The following is an 18,061-nucleotide window of genomic DNA, read 5'->3' as shown; positions in this document are numbered from 1 at the left end:
TAAAACACTGTATGTAGTAAAACTTAAATGGTAGCTTTGCTTATTATTGTTGTTAATTACAGGACAAATACACAATAAAATTCAGAACAAGGCACAGACATGACCAAAAGCACAAATACTTGGCCACCTCACGTCAAACAGCTTGGGAAGTCAAAACTGAAAAGAAAAAAGAAGGCAGGGAGACTCTAGCCGGTAGAATGGAGAAAAATATAGATCTATTATAGACAAATAATTTTCAAAAGGACAGGAATTTTCCTTTGTTCTGACCACCATGGAGAGCGGTTGGAATTCAATTCTCCCTGGACTTCTGTGCAGACAGCAGGGAAGTGGCTGTGTGGAAAGAATACTAGCAAAGGAGACACAGGCATGAAAATCCAAGCAGACCTGGAATGCAGGGTCTCCAGATTCATTTCTCTTCCATCCCCTGTGCAGGCAGACCCACACTCCTTCTGTCTTCCTTACACATCAAACTCTCATTTAACACCGTCAGCAATACAGAAGCCTCTGGAACAAAACTCTGGCTTACTGAGACAGTAAAGTGTATATCATAAATGAGAGAAATTTCAGATCAAAGGCAATCTGCCCTGAAATGTTAATTGGAATAAACTGAGCCAAATGGTAGTTCAGCACAAACTGAATGGAACCAACAAGTATGAATTTAAAGGGTAAAAGGAAAATTTGACTCATCTTTCCTCTTTCTGCCAAATTGGAACATGATTATTTTCAAGTGCTCATTTTACCAATAAAGTCCCAGTCCAAGAGAATCCCTACTGACATCCATGGCAGCCTGGCTCGAGGGAAACAGCTTGACGTCTTGGTTGCTAGTAAAGAAACTCTATACTTCACCACAATCTTGTCAAAATGACAAGAAGGAATCTGCAGTTAAACTCTGAAGCCAGTATCTCACACTGAATAGTATCTTTGAAGGGAGTTAATCTCTTCATAAGGTCCCTATATTCTTCTAATCAGCATGACTCTGGCATGTAGCCATAAAGACAAGATGAACGTGTCCATCCTCATCAGGCTCTCCCAAGACAGAAATGCCATTTCTATCCTGTGGAGTCTGCACGCTACATCTGCTAAGGTGTTTTCTTTATACTGGTCTTGTTTGAACTCTCTTGCTGAGGAAGAAAAGGTGTAGGGCTCTGCTTGGTCTGGATTTTAAGGAGCTAGAGCTAGTTTTGAAAGAAGAGGCAGAGTGCGAAGGAGATAATTTAAAGAGTTTATCTAAACCAAAGGTCTGTGTAAAATGGTGAGAACTTGGTCAATAACTAGGGAAGATGTTGATATAAGCTCCCATCACTAGCCTAATCTAACTAGTCTCCCAGGCTCTGACCCACCTCCAATTCATTTTCCATTCTGCAGGCAGAGGAGACTTCCCAAATGCAAATCTACTCAGGTTAATCCACGTTTTAAATCATTTAATGCCCTCCCACACTCTGCGGGAGAGAGCTCAGATACCTGAAGGAGGCCTGTAAGGCCCTCAGTGATCTGGACTCTGCTTTCTTTCCTCCACTCTTCTCTTGTCTGGAGCTATTACGCAAGTTGTTCCCTATCCCTAGAACAGCCCTATCTCTGCCTCTCCTTTGTCTGCCTTCTCATCCTTCAGACCTCCGTTTACACATAACCTTTTCTGGTGAGCCTCCCTTCCTAAAGCAGCCTAAACTTCACTTAATCATAGTACTTCCCCCAACGTAGAAGTGCCCAGTTATATGCTTGTCTCTCCTACTAGGCTTAGGATCCACAAGGCAGGGACCATGTCTGCCTTAGTTTTCATTATATGCCCAGTATATAGCACAGGGCCTATACACTGGGTCATGAGAAAGGGAGGAAGGGAGGAAAGAAATGAACCACAGCATAAAGGGAGCCTGTTCCTGAGAATGGCTGGAGGATGGAATTTAAACGGATTCCCTGAAGCTCTGCAGGTTTAAAGCGGGACGCCTGTAGCTTTAGCCACAGAGGACAAGGAACAAGATCTAGGCTGAGAACTACAGTTCTCAAGGGAAGGAAGCAGCAGGAGATGCAGATGTGGAATACATTTGGCACTAAGAGAGAGGCTCAGGATGTGGGGAGGGAGAAAGGAAAAAGAAGAAGCTGTATTTGTTGATTTGTAAATAAAACCAAAGAAGGGCCAAACCCTGGTTCCAGTAAGGTAACCTTGGACAACTCATTTAGCTTCTTTCAATGAGAAGCTTGAATTAGATAAGTGATTTTCAAACTGAGTTCTCAGGAACCCTAGGTTTCTGCAGCAGCCCCTCAGGGCCTATTGCAAGGAAGAGAGAAGTTTCACCAGTAGATGTGGCCCCCAACTTTAACCAAACAAAAAAATGTTTTGCATACATTGGAGTTCTACTTAAAGCCCATTTGAAAAAAAGGTGTTTCTACTAAAACTGAAGTTTGAATAGCTGTGGACTGGATGAACGTTCTGATACCTCCCAGCCTTAACAGTCCTGGATCCTACACGACAGAGGGGACCCAACTGAACACTGCATTTTACTTTGTACAAATGCCCCTTGATTGTGTTCACAGCATAGCTATAGCATTTCCTAGAGTCTGTTCTCACTGTCTGAGCAGAAAGACAGCAAAGGTAAGTAAACTAAAGTCCAGGTTCACTGCAAGCCTGAGGCAATGATAAAATGCACTTTTAAACTTCATGTGGTGAAACAGAAGCACAAAGAGCATTTTTTTTTTTCCTAAACAAAGTTTTGTATACCTATGACCTCAGACTCACTGTATAGGTGTCTTGAGTCAGACCCAAGGATATTACAGGTCAGAAATAAGGAATATTGGAACCAGAGTCCATTAAAAAAAAAAAAAAGCAATCCAATTCCAATCAAGAAAGAATGCAAAAGTTTATCTATTCAGTCCACCTGATACCTAATTATCATTCAAATATAGTACCTACTTGTCTCAACAAGGTATTCTGAATGTGCTACAGAATAAAGCAAGGTTACTGTCATTACATACTTTAAAGCCTATCTTTATCTGAAGATTACAGACAGGAAATGGCATAGATGGGGAGGGAGATGGGAATCCTACAAAATAAGATCTTCAAAGCCCTGGCTTAAGATGGAAATCCCTTTTCTGTGCTGTTCCTTGGCTGTTCATATTTCACGGGGCATTAAAAGGCCACAAATGTCACTCTACTTCAATTCTGAGAACAGACAAACAACAATAATGTGATCTTACCTGGGTCCTTCCTCGTCGCCCTGAAAGAAAGAGAAAGAAACAGCGTAAGAAATCAGGATCAGTAGAGACTGATTTAGATTTCTTTCTTTTCCCTCTTCTCTCCCAACCTGAAAGCAAGGCTTGTACATTTATTGTAACAGAGACAAGCCAGTAGACATCTAAGGGCTAAGACAAGGGCTAATATAACCCTATGCTCAAACCACCCAGCAGAGATGAACTAATAATTTGCCCTTGTAAGCAGAGAAGTGAATGCATAGACCTAGGAGGCCTAAATAATAGCCTTGCCTTTTTATTTGTATGGCTGGCAGTATTTAGTTCTGAGCAAACTGACAGCCCAAAATAGCAGCAGGTCTTAAGCAAAAGCTGACCAGCTCCAAAAGCATCAAGCTGTTTCCCTCAAAGGCTCACCTCTGCCTTGGCCTAGCATTTTTTTTCTCCAAACATGAACGCAGAAAAACTCTAATGCAGAGCACACTGTGGTGCAAAAGGCTACGAACTGGGACTCAGGAAACTGGAATTCTAGTCCAAGCTCCATTATTTATTAGTTATGTGCTCTTGGGCAAGCTGATTAATTAATTAATCTGGACCTTGGTCTTCTCCTTTGTAAAAGGACAGTTCTGGCATTTGATGATCCACATCATTCTTCAGCCAAACAATGACTTTTTTCTTTTTCTCATTCACTCTTTACAAAAACAATGTGTGAGGGCGACTTTACCAGGTACTGTGTTCTGTGAGCCTAACTTTATCAGTGATCGCAGCAGATTTCTTTGAGCCTCTGATTGTGACCAAACCAGATTTTTCAAATGACACTCAAGCCTTTTTCCAAGGGACCTCACTCATCCTTTTGGTGACAGAGTATCTTTTACATCCTCCTTAGTCATTCAGGATTGGTTTCAATAGACTGTATCTCCTAGTTGGAGATAACTCCCCAGACAACGTATTTGATTGATGGATGGACTGACTGGATGATTCTATAGGTAAGGTATAAAGGAGAATGAGCTCTGGAGTCAGACACTGGATTCAAATCTTGACTCCATTATTGCTTGCTGTGTTACCCTGGTCAAATTATTTTGCCTCTCTTAACTTCAATTTTCTAATTTGTAAAACAGGGGTAAAAATTGTCCCTATAACACAGGATGGGTATGAGGATTAAGTGAAATAATGTGTACAAATGTCAAGCACAGTGCCTAAGATACAGAATGCACTCAATAAAGGTGATTATCAATTATCACTAACAATTCAGTATGATTCATTAAGAAGCTATTACATGAGGGTGCGGAGGGTAAAAGATAAAAAACCCATAATGATCTATCCTTCTAGGAGCTCCCATTCCGGAGCAGGGGAAACAGATAGAAAATGAGCTATGACTAAATGTCTTAAGGGTGCTACCAAAGACATAAACTGAATGCTTGGGAAGTGATAAACACTGCCTCTCCTGGAGAAGGGGGAGAAGGCTTCACAGAGAAGGTGACATACATACTGTCACTTGAGGGATAAGCAGGAGTTTCCCAGGCTGACAACAGAAGATAAATGGGAAGAGCACTGGACTAGCAAGAGCAAAGGCACAGCAGTTTAAAAAAAATGTAGGTTTAAGGGATTTTGCGTTCTGTGAAACTAGAGTATGGGGATGTATACGTGTGTATCTGGGGCAGGGGATGTGGAGGTGGCAGTGGTGTGGGGCTGAGGGGCTGGGAATGCAACACAGGTAAAGGGAGATTGCCAGGGCACAGGCCTATAAAGGACACTGGCAGCCAAAAAGGTGATTTGTAACAGATTATGTTCAGTACACTGGAGGTTGGATAAAAAAGGCATTTTTAGCAGACTGTTAAGAATTTGCAGTATTGATTAGGGCGCTAATCATCTAATGAAAGAGAAGTGGGGCAAGTGGTGGAAGGAGGGTATAGGGGTGGTGAAAACCTCTGCAGTTTACTTGACTGGCATGTCTTATGGGAACTATAATCTAGTGAGAAAAATTCATATAATTTAAATTTAATATGAGTTACATTAACTATCAATGACATAATTAAACCTCAACGCAATTTTTAAATTATCTTTGGATTTTAAAACATAATTATCTAGGAGAACTGTATGGAAAAAAGTATCCGAACCTTCTTCCATGATTTAGAGCAAGTCCTCACAATCACATATCTTGGTATAATGGTTAAGAGACAGGCTTTCTGAGTTAGAGAAACATGGCTTCAAATTCTGGTTCGTCAATTCCAACAGTGAAGCTTTTGACAATTTACTTAACTTTCCCAAGGTTCAGTTTCCTCATCTACACATGGAAATCCTAATTCTTACCTCACAGGGTGGCTATATGGATTAAAATAAGTGAAAAAATATGTATAAAACATTAAGCAAGTATCTAGCATAATTGTTCAACAAATGGTGGTCATTACTGTACTTCCCTGAAATGTTAATTAATAACACTTCTAGGGAGAGTGGGGAAAAACAGAGAAGATGGAACACAAGACTTTGCTTTACATTCATCCATTTCTGCTGCTTATAGGTAAGTGGTTATTTTCAAAAACAATAATCACTATCACAAAGCATGGGGAAAACCAGGATGAGAGTTTCACTTATGAAGAAATGAATAAATGAATGAAAGAACAAATATACACACATATAATTATAAGGCAATTTTGAACAGGTCAGCAGACATTCAGAGGATTGCTAATCTTGCTAGTAAAAGGTGTGCCCATACTCTCCTCACTACCTGAAATGCACATCCCTATTCTGAGATCCTAGTTAATTCCCATCCATCCTTTAAGGTCAAGCCTCACTCAGAAAATTTTCCTGACAGATTGAGTGGAGTAACCCTATTCTGTCCTCCACATCTGTTTAGGCCACATTTCTGGGCTAGTTCTTAAAGCAGAAAACTGACAATGATAGCACCATACAGTGTCTCTCTCTTTGGATTTCAGCTCCTTGAGAATAGAAACTATATATTGTTCATCTCTTTATTCTCTACACCTAGCACAGCACAAGGCATATAGTAAATAATTATTCAAGAGAGGAAAGAAGAGAGGGCAAGATTTAAATAGGATTTAAGATTAATTTCTACCCCATTACGAGTAAATTCTGATTTCAGAGGGTATTAGAACTGAAAGTCTGTTAAACAACAACTTCCATTTAAATGACTTATTAGATTCAGCAATGCTCCCAAATCCCTCTGTAAAATATCCTGAGTGCTCTTGGCTGTTAGGTTACACTCTATCTAGTACAACCTCCCATTTCTACTTCCACCAATGAAAATGTATGTTCACGAAGAATCAAACAAGTTTGCTCCTAAGCCTGCTTATATCAGTTGAACTTGTAATTATGATGACATGTTTTACTAAATAACAAAAAATGAGTGCAAGAGAGAACTGTTGCTCCATGAGTTGTTGCTTCCATGAAAATTAAGTTGAATGCTTCCAAAGCATTCAATAAAGATGAGTTACTTAACAATTGCTGTCAATTTTGATGTAGGTGAGACACATGCAAAATATTAGAAAAAATAAAGTATAAAAGTCTAACACCTCACACTGGTCAGAATGGCCATCATTAAAAAGTCTACAAATAATAAATGCTGAAGAGGGTGTGGAGAAAAGGGAACCCTCCTACATTGTTGGTGGGAATATAAATTGGTGCAGCCACTATGGAGAACAGTATGGAGGTTCCCTAAAAAACTAAAAATAGAGTTACTATATGATCCAACAAACCCACTCCTGGGCATACATCCAGAAAAGATGAAAATATTAATTTGAAAAGATATATGCACTCCAATGTTCACAGCAACACTATTTACAATAGCCAAGACATGGAAGCAACCTAAGTGTCCATCAACAGATAAATGGATAAAGAGGATGTGGTATATATATATACACATACACATACACACACACAATGGAATATTACTCAGCCATAAAAAGAATGAAATAATGCCATTTGCAGCAACATGGATGGACTTAGAGATTATCATACTAAGTGAAGTAAGTCAGACAGAGAAAGCCAAATATCATATGATATCATTTATATGTGGAACACATATAAATGATACAAATGAACTTATTTACAAAACAGAAACGAACTCACAGACATAGAAAAGAAACTTATGGTTACTAAGGGGGAAAGGGGTGGGGAGGGATAAATTAGGAGTTTGGGATTAACAGATATACACTACTATACATAAAATAAACAAGGACTGACTGTATAGCTCAGGGAACTATATTCAATACCTTGTAATAACCTGTAACGGAAAAGAATCTGAAAGAGAATATAACTAAATCACTTTGCTATACATCTGAAACTACCACAACATTGTAAATCAACTATACTTCAATTTTTAAAATGGCATTTAAAAAGTCTAGGATTCTACATTCCACTTTCTTCAAATGTTATCCTCCTCACTTATAAAGAGACTGAAATTGGACCTTACAAACAATAGAGCATGGGTATGGTTAATGCCAGAAATATGACACTCCACTCCAAACAGCAAACCCATATTCTCAAAGAAAAGACCCTGACTTGGAATCAAAGAAATACACAGATCTTTATTTCAAGTTTAAAATAAATGTTTAGGGTATTCATGTATCATTTTTAATGGTTTACTCATTTAAACTAAATTTTTCTAAGATTATCTCACTGCAGCTCAGTACTCTTCTCTCAAAACTAGGCAAAAGATGGAAATTCTCATGACATGCAAGTAAAAATAAAGACACATTTTTTAAATACTTGACTTTGGCAAGAGTTTTATAAAAGATATAACTAAATTCAGGCAAAAAATGAGAGATTTTAAAAACTGGTGATAAAAATACACACTGATATAATTGTTCTATGGACAGTTTATAAATACGCACAAGCCTAAAAAATGTACATACCTTTGACTCAATAATTACTTATGATTTATAAACTAAAACATTCACTACAATGTTATAAATGACAATAAGAAGTTGGAAATAACTTAAAATGAGGTAAAAGTCAAATTTGTATCACTGGTTCAGGGTTCGAACATTATGTTTATGAAGAATTTCTAATAATATGAAGAAAACTGAAAATATGACATTAAGAAAAAAACGGCATGAGAGGATGAAGGTGTTAACTAACTTTACTGGGGTAATCATTTTGCAATATATACATGTATCAAATCATCACATTGTACACCTTAAACTTACATATGTTATATGTCAACAATATCTCAATAAAGCTGGGGAAAAACACACACACACACACACACACACACACAAAATAAAAAAATAGAATAAATATAACACCCAATGATAACTATCAAGTTAGTGTGTTGTATTTATTTTCTGCTGTGTCTATGAGTTTTAAACGTTTTATAATGATTAAAAAAGAAATAACTTTAGTTATTTGAAGAGGGGAAAGACCACATCTTATTGAAGAGAAGAAAGACCACAGGACATAGAACTGGTATTGAAACTCTTCCCCTACCCTATGTTCTATAAGATGACCAAAAAAGATTTATTTAAAACACATTTTAAAAAAAATGTCACCAGGAAACCTTGTAATCTTTGGACTCCTTCAACCAGAAACTCTGTGATTCTGCTTGACCTAATCAAATTCATCTATCCTGAAGGTTTCTTAAAACAGATACACTGTGTTAATGTTCTGGTTTTAGAATAATCTTCATGAATCAAAGGCAAATAGCACTTGGGCAGGTGGAATATCTAGACGCATTGTTTTTATCAGCTTTATTGAGGTATAATACCATAAAATTACCTGTTTTAAGTGTATATAAATAATTTTAAGTAAATTTAGAGTTATGCAACTATTATTACAAACTTGCTTAAAAACTATATGTATATATACACACACATACACACAGATATGAAATTATCTTTTTTCTTCTTAATTTCTTTAAAAGCATATGGCTTTAAGCTAAAATTATAACTGTCTTGCAGTGTTTATAACATATGTAGATTATATACATGTGACAACTATAACATAAAAGATATGGAAAGAGGGTCAGTTGGTCTATACGGTTTCAAGCTATCTACATTTTATGTGAAGTGGTTCAATATTAATTTTAAGTAGACTGAAAATTTAAGGATATATATTATAATCCTTATGGAAACCACTAAAAAATAATGCAAAGTAACAGAGCTAAAAGGCCAATGGATATATAACAATGGAATTCAAATAAATGTTTCAAAAATCCAAAAGAAAGCAGGAAAAGACAATGAGAGGAACAAAAACAGAATAACAAACAGAAAACAAATTGTAAAATGGTAGACCTAAATTTAACCATATTAAGAATAACATTAAATGTTAATGGACATTACACTTGAATTAAAAGGCAGAGATTATCAGAATGGATAAATGACTAAGACCCAGCTATATGCTGTCTGTGAGAGACATAATTTAACAATACAGACAGACTGAAAGCAAATGGATGGAAAGAGATAAACCACAAAAACAGTAGATTGGCTCTACTAACATTAGATAAAACAGTTATCAAGACAAAGAGTATTATCAGAGAAAAAGGGAATGTTCATAATGATTAAAGGGTTGGTTCATCAGGAAGATGTAACAATCATAAGTATGTATTTGCTTAATGATAGAGCTTCAAAATATCTAAAGAAAAGTTGACAGAATTAAAGAAAGAAATAGATAATCCCTAATCATACTTGGAAATTAAACATCCCTCTCTCAGCAGTTGATAGAACTAGACATAAAAATCAGTAAAAACATATTTCATCTGAACACCTAATTGATATTTAATAGAACACTACCTCAAACTACAGAATACGTATTCTTTTCAGGTGCACATATGCATTCACCAAGACCATATGTTGGGCCATAAAGCAAGTCTCAGTTAAGTGTTAGAAGATGGAAATCATTCAGAATAGGTTCTCTGATCACAATGGAACTAAATTAGAAATGAATAACCATAAGATAATGTAGGAAAATCCCTAATATTTAGAAACTAAACAATATACTCCTAAATAATCAATGAGCAAAAAGAAGAAATCACATGGTAAATGAAAAAATATTTCACATTGAATGATAATGAAAACACAACATAACCAAAGTTGTATGACTCAACTACAGCAGCGACTAGAGGGAAATGTACTGCTCTAAAAGTTTACATAAAAGAAGAAAGTAGTAAAATCCGTGATCTATGAAGCTAGATAAAAAAACAAGGTAGGGCTTCCCTCGTGGTGCAGTGGTTAAGAATCCGCCTGCCAATGCAGTGGACACGGGTTCGAGCCCTGCTCCAGGAAGATCCCACATGCCGTGGAGCAACCAAGCCCATACGCCACAACTACTGAGCCTGCGCTCTAGAGCCTGCGAGCCACAACTACTGAGGCCGAGTGCCACAACTACTGAAGCCTGCACACCTAGAGCCCGTGCTCTGCAACAAGAGAAGCCACCCAATGAGAAGCCCGCGCACCGCAATGAAGAGTAGCCCCCGCTTGCCGCAACTACAGAAAAGCCCGCGTGCAGCAACAAAGACCCAACACAGCCAAAAAAAAAAGTACAGATGATATCAAGTTAATTCTTAAAAAAAAAAGAAACCAAAAAAACAAGGTAAACTCAAAATAAGTAAAAAAAAAAAAAAAGCAGATGTAAACAAAACAGAAAACAAAGAGTAAAATGAGCAAATCCAAAAGTTAATTCTTTAAAAAGACCAATAAAATTAATAAAATACAAGTTAGACTGATCAAGGAAAAAAGGGGGGAAGATCACAAATTATCAGTAACAGAAATGAAAGATGGCTATAGACACGTCAGAGGCTACAGTTAAAAAATCATAAGAAAATACTATAAACAACTTTATACTAGAAACTAAAACAACTTAGATGAAAATGACAAATTCCTTGAAAATTACAGCTAATACAAATTTTGAAAATTTTAAATCAATATAAGATGAAAAAATTTGACTAGTTCTATATTAAATAAACTGAATTGGTTATCAAAAACCTTCACATAAACTCCAGGACAGATTGTTTTGCTGGTAAATTCTATCAAATATTTAAGGAAGAAATAACACCAATCTTACATAAACTCTTACAGAAAACAGATGAGGAGGAAATACTTCTCAGCTTGTTTTCTGAGGCCAGCACAATCCTAATACCTGACAATCCTAAAGCCTGAAAATTCCATTATAAAAATACAAATTTACAAATGAATATCCCTCTTTGAACACAGACATAAAAATCTCTAACAAGATATTAATGAATTGAACCCAGATAATACATTAATGATCAAGCGGGAGTTTATCTTGGGAATGAAAGGTTGATTTAATATTGTAAAATTAACCAATGTAATCAACCATCACAACAGAATAATGGAGAAAACCCACTTAATCATTTCAATGGCTACAGAAGAAAATCTTACATATACCACGTTCATTTGAATTACTGTTCTATCCATATCCATATCTAATGTGTCATTCCTCTCTGGCTACTCTGCTTTCAAGATTTTTTATTTGTCCTTAGTTTTTGGAAGTTTGACTTTGATATGTCTGGGTATGGATTTCTTAGATTTATCTCACTTGGGTTCATTCAGCTTCTTAAATCTCTAGGTTTATGTTTTTCAACCAAATTTTAGGAGTTTGGAGCCATTATTTCTTGAATTTTTTTTTAGCCCTATATTCCTTTTCCTCCCCTTACTGTACAAGTGACATGTATGTTAGATCTTTCTTTATTGTCCCATAGGTCCCTGAGACTCAATTCAATTATTTTTCAATCTTTTTTCTTGGTTTTTCAGACTGGATGTCTACTGATCTGTCTTCAAATTCACTGATTCTTTCCTCTGTCATTTCCAATTTGCCATTGAGTCAGTCCAGTGAAGTTTTTATGTCAGTCACTGTATTTTGCAGTTCTAAAATTTCATTTGGCCCTTCTTTATATCTTATATTTCTTTGCTGATATTTTTTAATTTTTCATTTGTTTCCAGAGTTTGTTATTGCTTATTGAGACATTTTTATAATAGCGACTTTAAAATCCTTGTCTGATAATTCCAAATACTATGTCACCCTATGTAGGTGTTGGCATCTACTGATTTTCTTTCTCATTAGAGTTGAGATTTCATTGGTTCTTGGTATGATGAGTAACTGGACTGGACTGTATCCTGGACATTATAAGACCTGCTTCCTGTTTAAATCTTCTATTCTAGCAGGTAGTCAACCTATTTAGGTCAGAACACATGTCCTAGACCACTTTTGTGGCTTATGGTTCAAATGTCAATTGAGTTTATAAAGCTTCTGCAGTGCCATTCTGGTTGCCTCCCTCAGGTGACAGTGCTCCAATGGAGACTCTATAGTCTCCACTGGTGTTAGCTCAGGAGGAGGAAGGGCACAAACTCATCACTACACAGTAAAAGGGGATGGTATGAATCCACCCACTGACTCAGTTGGGGAGGGGCTTTGCCTAGTTAACGCAGGGGTGGGAGGGAGGAGTTAAAGCTCCATCCACAGTCCCCATAGGGGAGGGCTGTTATTCCCTTCCTATTACTGCGGGGGAGGGGTATAAATCAGAGTCCCACCTTCAGGCTCCATGGGAGGTGGGCACCATTCACTTCTGAGAGGGGCAGGTAGAAGTTAGACTTTTACCTAAAGGCTCCATGGAGAAAAAAGTGACACCTCATTGCTACAGGCGAGGGTATAAAATAGACTCCACTACTGTGGTGCCAATTGGGGCTGGGAAGGGATTCATTGCCAGAATATGCAGGTATTATTAAAAGGTTTCTCTTCAGCTGAACCGCCCTTTCCCCAGTCCTTTGGCTAGAGAGCAGGTTTTTCTTGGAGACGTTCTTTTTGCCTATGCTCATTAGCATTTCCAGTTTGCAGGGCACCCAGGCCAGGATACACAGGAAGCAAGAAAATGCCCCCCAGGGCACTCATTGCTGTGTGGCTCCTCATATCCCAAGGTCCCTGGTCAGTCTGCCATCTTTCCTCCACTTTTGAGAGTCTTCTGGTAGGTGACTTAGTATTTTGTCCAGAATTTTTTACTGTGATTAATGGAAGGAGTAAAATGAAATGCATTTACTCCATCTTGTTCAGAACCAGAAGATGCAATTTGTTTTCAAATGCAAAGATAAGATGCATTGAGGAGTAGAAGGTTGGAAGATGGCTATATATATAAAATGAATCAGTATAGTAAATTGTTAATGGCAGAATCTTGGTGCAGGTATATGGGTGTAATCTGTAAAAAATCCTTTCAACTTTGCTGTACATTTGGAAATTTTCACAATAAAATCTTGGGGGGGGATCTTTTGATTAAATTAAAAATACAGGTAATTTAAAAAAATCTATACCATGCAAAGAGAAGAAAAGAACTCTGTTGAGGGCTTCCCTGGTGGCACAGTGGTTAAGAATCCGCCTGCCAATGCAGGGGACATGGGTTCGAGCCCTGGTCCGGGAAGATCCCACATGCCACGGAGCAACTAAGCCTGTGCACCACAACTACTGAGCCTGCGCTCTAGAGCCCATGAGCCACAACTCCTGAGCCCATGTGCCACAACTACTGAAGCCCACGTGCAGCAACGAAGACCCAACACAGCCAAAGATAAATAAATAAATTAATTAAAAAAAAAAAAAAAAAAAAAAAAGAACTCTGTTGAGTGAAAGAGAGGTACTGGAAATTTGCTCTGCTCAATAAGTTACCAGATTAGCTGGAACGAGAGGCTATTAGATAATAACAGCTCTGTGTTAAAGCTCTAGCCAGATGTATGCTACTTCTCATTGTTAATAGCTTATTTTGTCCATTGCCTGGTACTTAGGCCTTGTCATCTTTATATCCCTGAGAGTAATTCCATCAGAGTTAACAAGGATAGTGCAGTTGAGTCACTGAAGTACTTAAAGGACAGTTAATGTTGGGGAGGGACTAAATTCATTATTTGAAATGAAAATAAAAGAGAGGGAGATGTCTTTAAAAATGAAATCTTTATTTTTGAAAAAACAACCTAATCAACACACAATAAATATGGAAGGTCCAATCTGAGGGGAACTGGGGACAGAGTTATGCCAATGATCCCTTGAGTTAAGGCTGAACTTTTTAAGACACAAAATCTACTCCAATATTAAATAAAAAATTTTAAATTAATTAATTAATTTTAAAAAAAGACACAAAGTGACGACCTCCACAGAGCAAAAGGTCTTAGGAATGCAAGACTGTCTAGGGCACTGATTGTCCTTATTCTTCCCACAGATATAAACGGGATGTTTGGCATACAGCACATAGTAGGGAAAAAGCACAGGCATGGGAACAGGATGGACTGAATCCTCGCTCTCTTTTCTGCTAACTAAATGACACTGAGTCAATGTCTGCAGTTCTCGGCATCTCAATAGCCCATCTGAAAAATGGAGACAATGAATGCTGAAATAAGGATTAAATGAAATGATAAATATAACATGCTCTCTTGCCTATCTAGAAACTTATTTAGGCACACACTTTGTTAATTCTGAGGAGGATGAAATGAAAAGAACAAGAGCTATTCTATTCCTTTCACACAGTGATGAAAATTAATCAAGAACCCTGGATGAGTGAAGCAGGTAACTGTCCAGTGGTCTCTTACGTTCCTGTCAGGACAGCACAGACAGTAGCTGCCTCCTGGATCACAGCGTGGCTCTTCTGCTGGCTGGTTTATTCTGTGGCTAGGCTTTCCTGGGCCAAGGCAAAACTATTGGTTAAGGCTGAGTTCACTGAATCAGCAGCTGTCCTAGAAACTTCACAGGACTCTCCTACGTTTTCTTCTAGAAGGGCCTACCCTAAACCTATCTGGCATAACCTTGACCAGAATTTTCAACATAATGGTATGAAACCTCATAAACAATAGCTTCTCCCCAGTGGCTGAAATATAAGTTATATATATATATATTTTAAAGACAATCAGATGTTTTTATTTATTTATTTATTTATGGCTGTGTTGGGTCTTCGCTTCTGTGCTAGGCCTTTCTCTAGCTGCGGCAATAGGGGGCCACTCTTCATCGCGGTGCGCGGGCCTCTCACTATCGCGGCCTCTCTTGTTGCGGAGCACAGGCTCCAGACGCGCAGGCTCAGTAATTGTGGCTCATGGGCCCAGTTGCTCGGCGGCATGTGGGATCTTCCCAGACCAGGGCTCGAACCCGTGTCCCCCGCACTAGCAGGCAGACTCTCAACCACTGCGCCACCAGGGAAGCCCCCTCATGCCTCTCTTAATCTAACAGTCATGCCCCCAATTTATGCAGTTAGCTCCATATAAAAACCAGCCTGAGGCACCTTTTTACTATTCACAGAATCAGTCCAAAATCTTTTATTTTGGCCTGCTTTATGCTCCACTTCCTGACTCTCACTCAGCCCATATTTACAGGCTCATTTCACAACTTGAGATCTGTCAATTGCCCTCTTCTCCGGCTGTGATTTCTGGCTTCCCTCATTAACTGTGAATAGTATTTGCCCCACTGACTGTACTCCTTTAAGTCATGGTGTACAAATATTCTGCTAGGCCTAGTTGTTGAGCACAGGGCCTAGCAGCCAATACTTCCAGACTGGTTTACACACCGATCTAAACACTGATACCCTATCTAAGCTTTCAATCTATTCATGTTTAGGGACCAAAAGGGGGAATTTACAGGATTAACAAACATGGCAGTCAGCTTCTGCCTATTTCTTGTGCTACTAATTATTATAGGCATTCTCCTTTACCTCTGCCTTTGGCTCAGCTGATTCATTAGAGGTATCAAGTTGTTCCTTGGCTTGGGCCATCTGAGTCATCAATCTATCCATATGGGACTGGATGTCTGCCAGTATCTCAGTCACATGAGCCGTGGCCATCGCTTCCTGGATGTCCACTAAATGAAGGGCCTTCTGCTCCTCATCAGCAATCACTTTTTGAACTTTCTTAAATTCCTGCTGTATAAACACCTTCATCTGGTCCCGGGTTACCTGCAGAAAACAGACAAGAATAAGTTGGACACACAAAGAAATGGAAGAGTAGAGCTATTATTGTTAAGTGCCAGGCAGACCTGGCCAAAACACACACAAACCATGGGTCCTGAGTGATCCTGAAGTTTTGGGAATATCCTCTGAACAATGCTCCTCTAATATCGTTGATGAATTTCCTGCTAATCTTTCTTGACTATTTCATTCTTTAGGAAGTAATTCCTTATCCTTCCTTTTTACTTTTTCCTTTGTTTATTTATTTATTTTTAAAAATTTTTAAATTTTATTTTATTTATTTTTTATACAGCAGGTTCTTATGTCATCCATTTTATCCACATCAGTGTATACATGTCAATCCCAATCTCCCAACTCATCACACCGCCCCCACCCCCCCGCCGCTTTCCCCCCTTGGTGTCTATACATTTGTTCTCTACATCTGTGTCTCTATTTCTGCCCTGCAAACCGGTTCATCTATACCATTTTTCTAGGTTCCACATATATGCATTAATATACGATATTTGGTTTTCTCTTTTGGACTTACTTCACTCTGTATGACAGTCTCTAGATCCATCCACGTCTCAACAAATGACCCAATTTCGTTCTTTTTATGGCTGAGTAATATTCCATTGTATATATGTACCACAACTTCTTTATCCATTCGTCTGTTGATGGGCATTTAGGTTGCTTCCATGACATGGCTATTGTAAATAGTGCTGCAATGAACATTGAGGTGCATGTCTCTTTTTTTTTTTTTTTTTTTTTAAACTTTGGGTTTATTTATTTATTTATTTTTGGCTGTGTTGGGTCTTCATTTCCGTGCGAGGGCTTTCTCTAGTTGCGGCGAGTGGGGGCCACTCTTCATCGCGGTGCGCGGGCCTCTCACTATCGCGGCCTCTCTTGTTGCGGAGCACAGGCTCCAGACGCACAGGCTCAGTAATTGTGGCTCACGGGCCTAGTTGCTCCGCGGCATGTGGGATCCTCCCAGACCAGGGCTCGAACCCATGTCCCCTGCATTGGCAGGCAGACTCTCAACCACCGCGCCACCAGGGAAGCCCCTCTCTTTTTTAATTATGGTTTTCTCTGGGTATATGCCCAGTAGTGGGATTGCTGGGTCGTATGGTAGTTCTATTTTTAGTTTTTAAGGAGCCTCCATACTGTTCTCCATAGTGGCTGTATCAATTTACATTCCCACCAACAGTGCAAGAGGGTTCCCTTTTCTCCACACCCTCTCCAGCATTTGTTGTTTGTAGATTTTCTGATGATGCCCATTCCAACTGGTGTGAGGTGATACCTCATTGTAGTTTTCTTCTGCATTTCTCTAAAAATTAGCAATGTTGAGCAGCTTTTCATGTGCTACTTGGCCATCTGTATGTCTTCTTTGGAGAAATTTCTATTTAGGTCTTCTGCCCATTTTTGGATTGGGTTTTTTTTTTAATATTGAGCTGCATGAGCTGTTTATATATTTTGGAGATTAATCCTTTGTCTCTTTGTCTGTTGATCCATTTTCAAATATTTTCTCCCATTCTGAGGGTTGTCTTTTCGTCTTGTTTATGGTTTCCTATGCTGTGCAAAAGCTTTGAAGTTTCATCAGGTCCCATTTGTTTATTTTTGTTTTTATTTTCATTACTCTAGGAGGTGAATCAAAAAAGATCTTGCTGTGGTTTATGTCAAAGAGTGTTCTTCCTATGTTTTCCTCTAAGAGTTTTATAGTGTCCGGTCTTACATTTAGGTCTCTAATCCATTTTGAGTTTATTTTTGTGTATGGTGTTAGAGAGTGTTCTAATTTCATTCTTTTACATCCAGTTTTCCCAGCACCACTTCTTTTTTTAAAATTTATTTATTTATTTATTTATTTTTGGCTGTGTTGGGTCTTCGTTTCTGTGCGAGGGCTTTCTCTAGTTGCGGCGAGCAGGGGCCACTCTTCATCGCGCTGCGCGGACCTCTCACTGTCGCAGCCTCTCTTGTTGCGGAGCGCAGGCTCCAGACGCGCAGGCTCCGTAG

At 38.4% G+C, this 18,061-nt stretch overlaps 1 protein-coding gene across 5 annotated transcripts in view; it reads right to left on the bottom strand.

Moving 5' to 3' along the window:
• The window catches only part of TRIM44 (tripartite motif containing 44), a 112,530-nt gene that overhangs the window by 46,104 nt on the left and 48,365 nt on the right, over window positions 1-18,061 (bottom strand). For 4 of the 5 annotated variants that reach the window (XM_082477520.1, XM_082477522.1, XM_082477521.1 and 1 more), the window contains exons 3-4: window positions 15,824-16,063; window positions 3,190-3,209 (exon numbers count right to left, since the gene is read on the bottom strand). In XM_082477520.1, coding sequence (XP_082333646.1) covers window positions 3,190-3,209; window positions 15,824-16,063 — 260 coding nt within the window. The remainder of the gene's footprint in view (window positions 1-3,189; window positions 3,210-15,823; window positions 16,064-18,061) is intronic. The other variant, XM_082477524.1, reaches the window with a different exon arrangement.

This window comes from Balaenoptera physalus (assembly GCF_965194825.1).
Source record: "Balaenoptera physalus genome assembly, chromosome: 10".
NCBI classification, from domain to species: domain Eukaryota; kingdom Metazoa; phylum Chordata; class Mammalia; order Artiodactyla; family Balaenopteridae; genus Balaenoptera; species Balaenoptera physalus.
The sequence above is the reverse complement of the archived record's forward strand: the minus strand, read 5'-3'. Positions and strand labels throughout refer to the sequence as shown.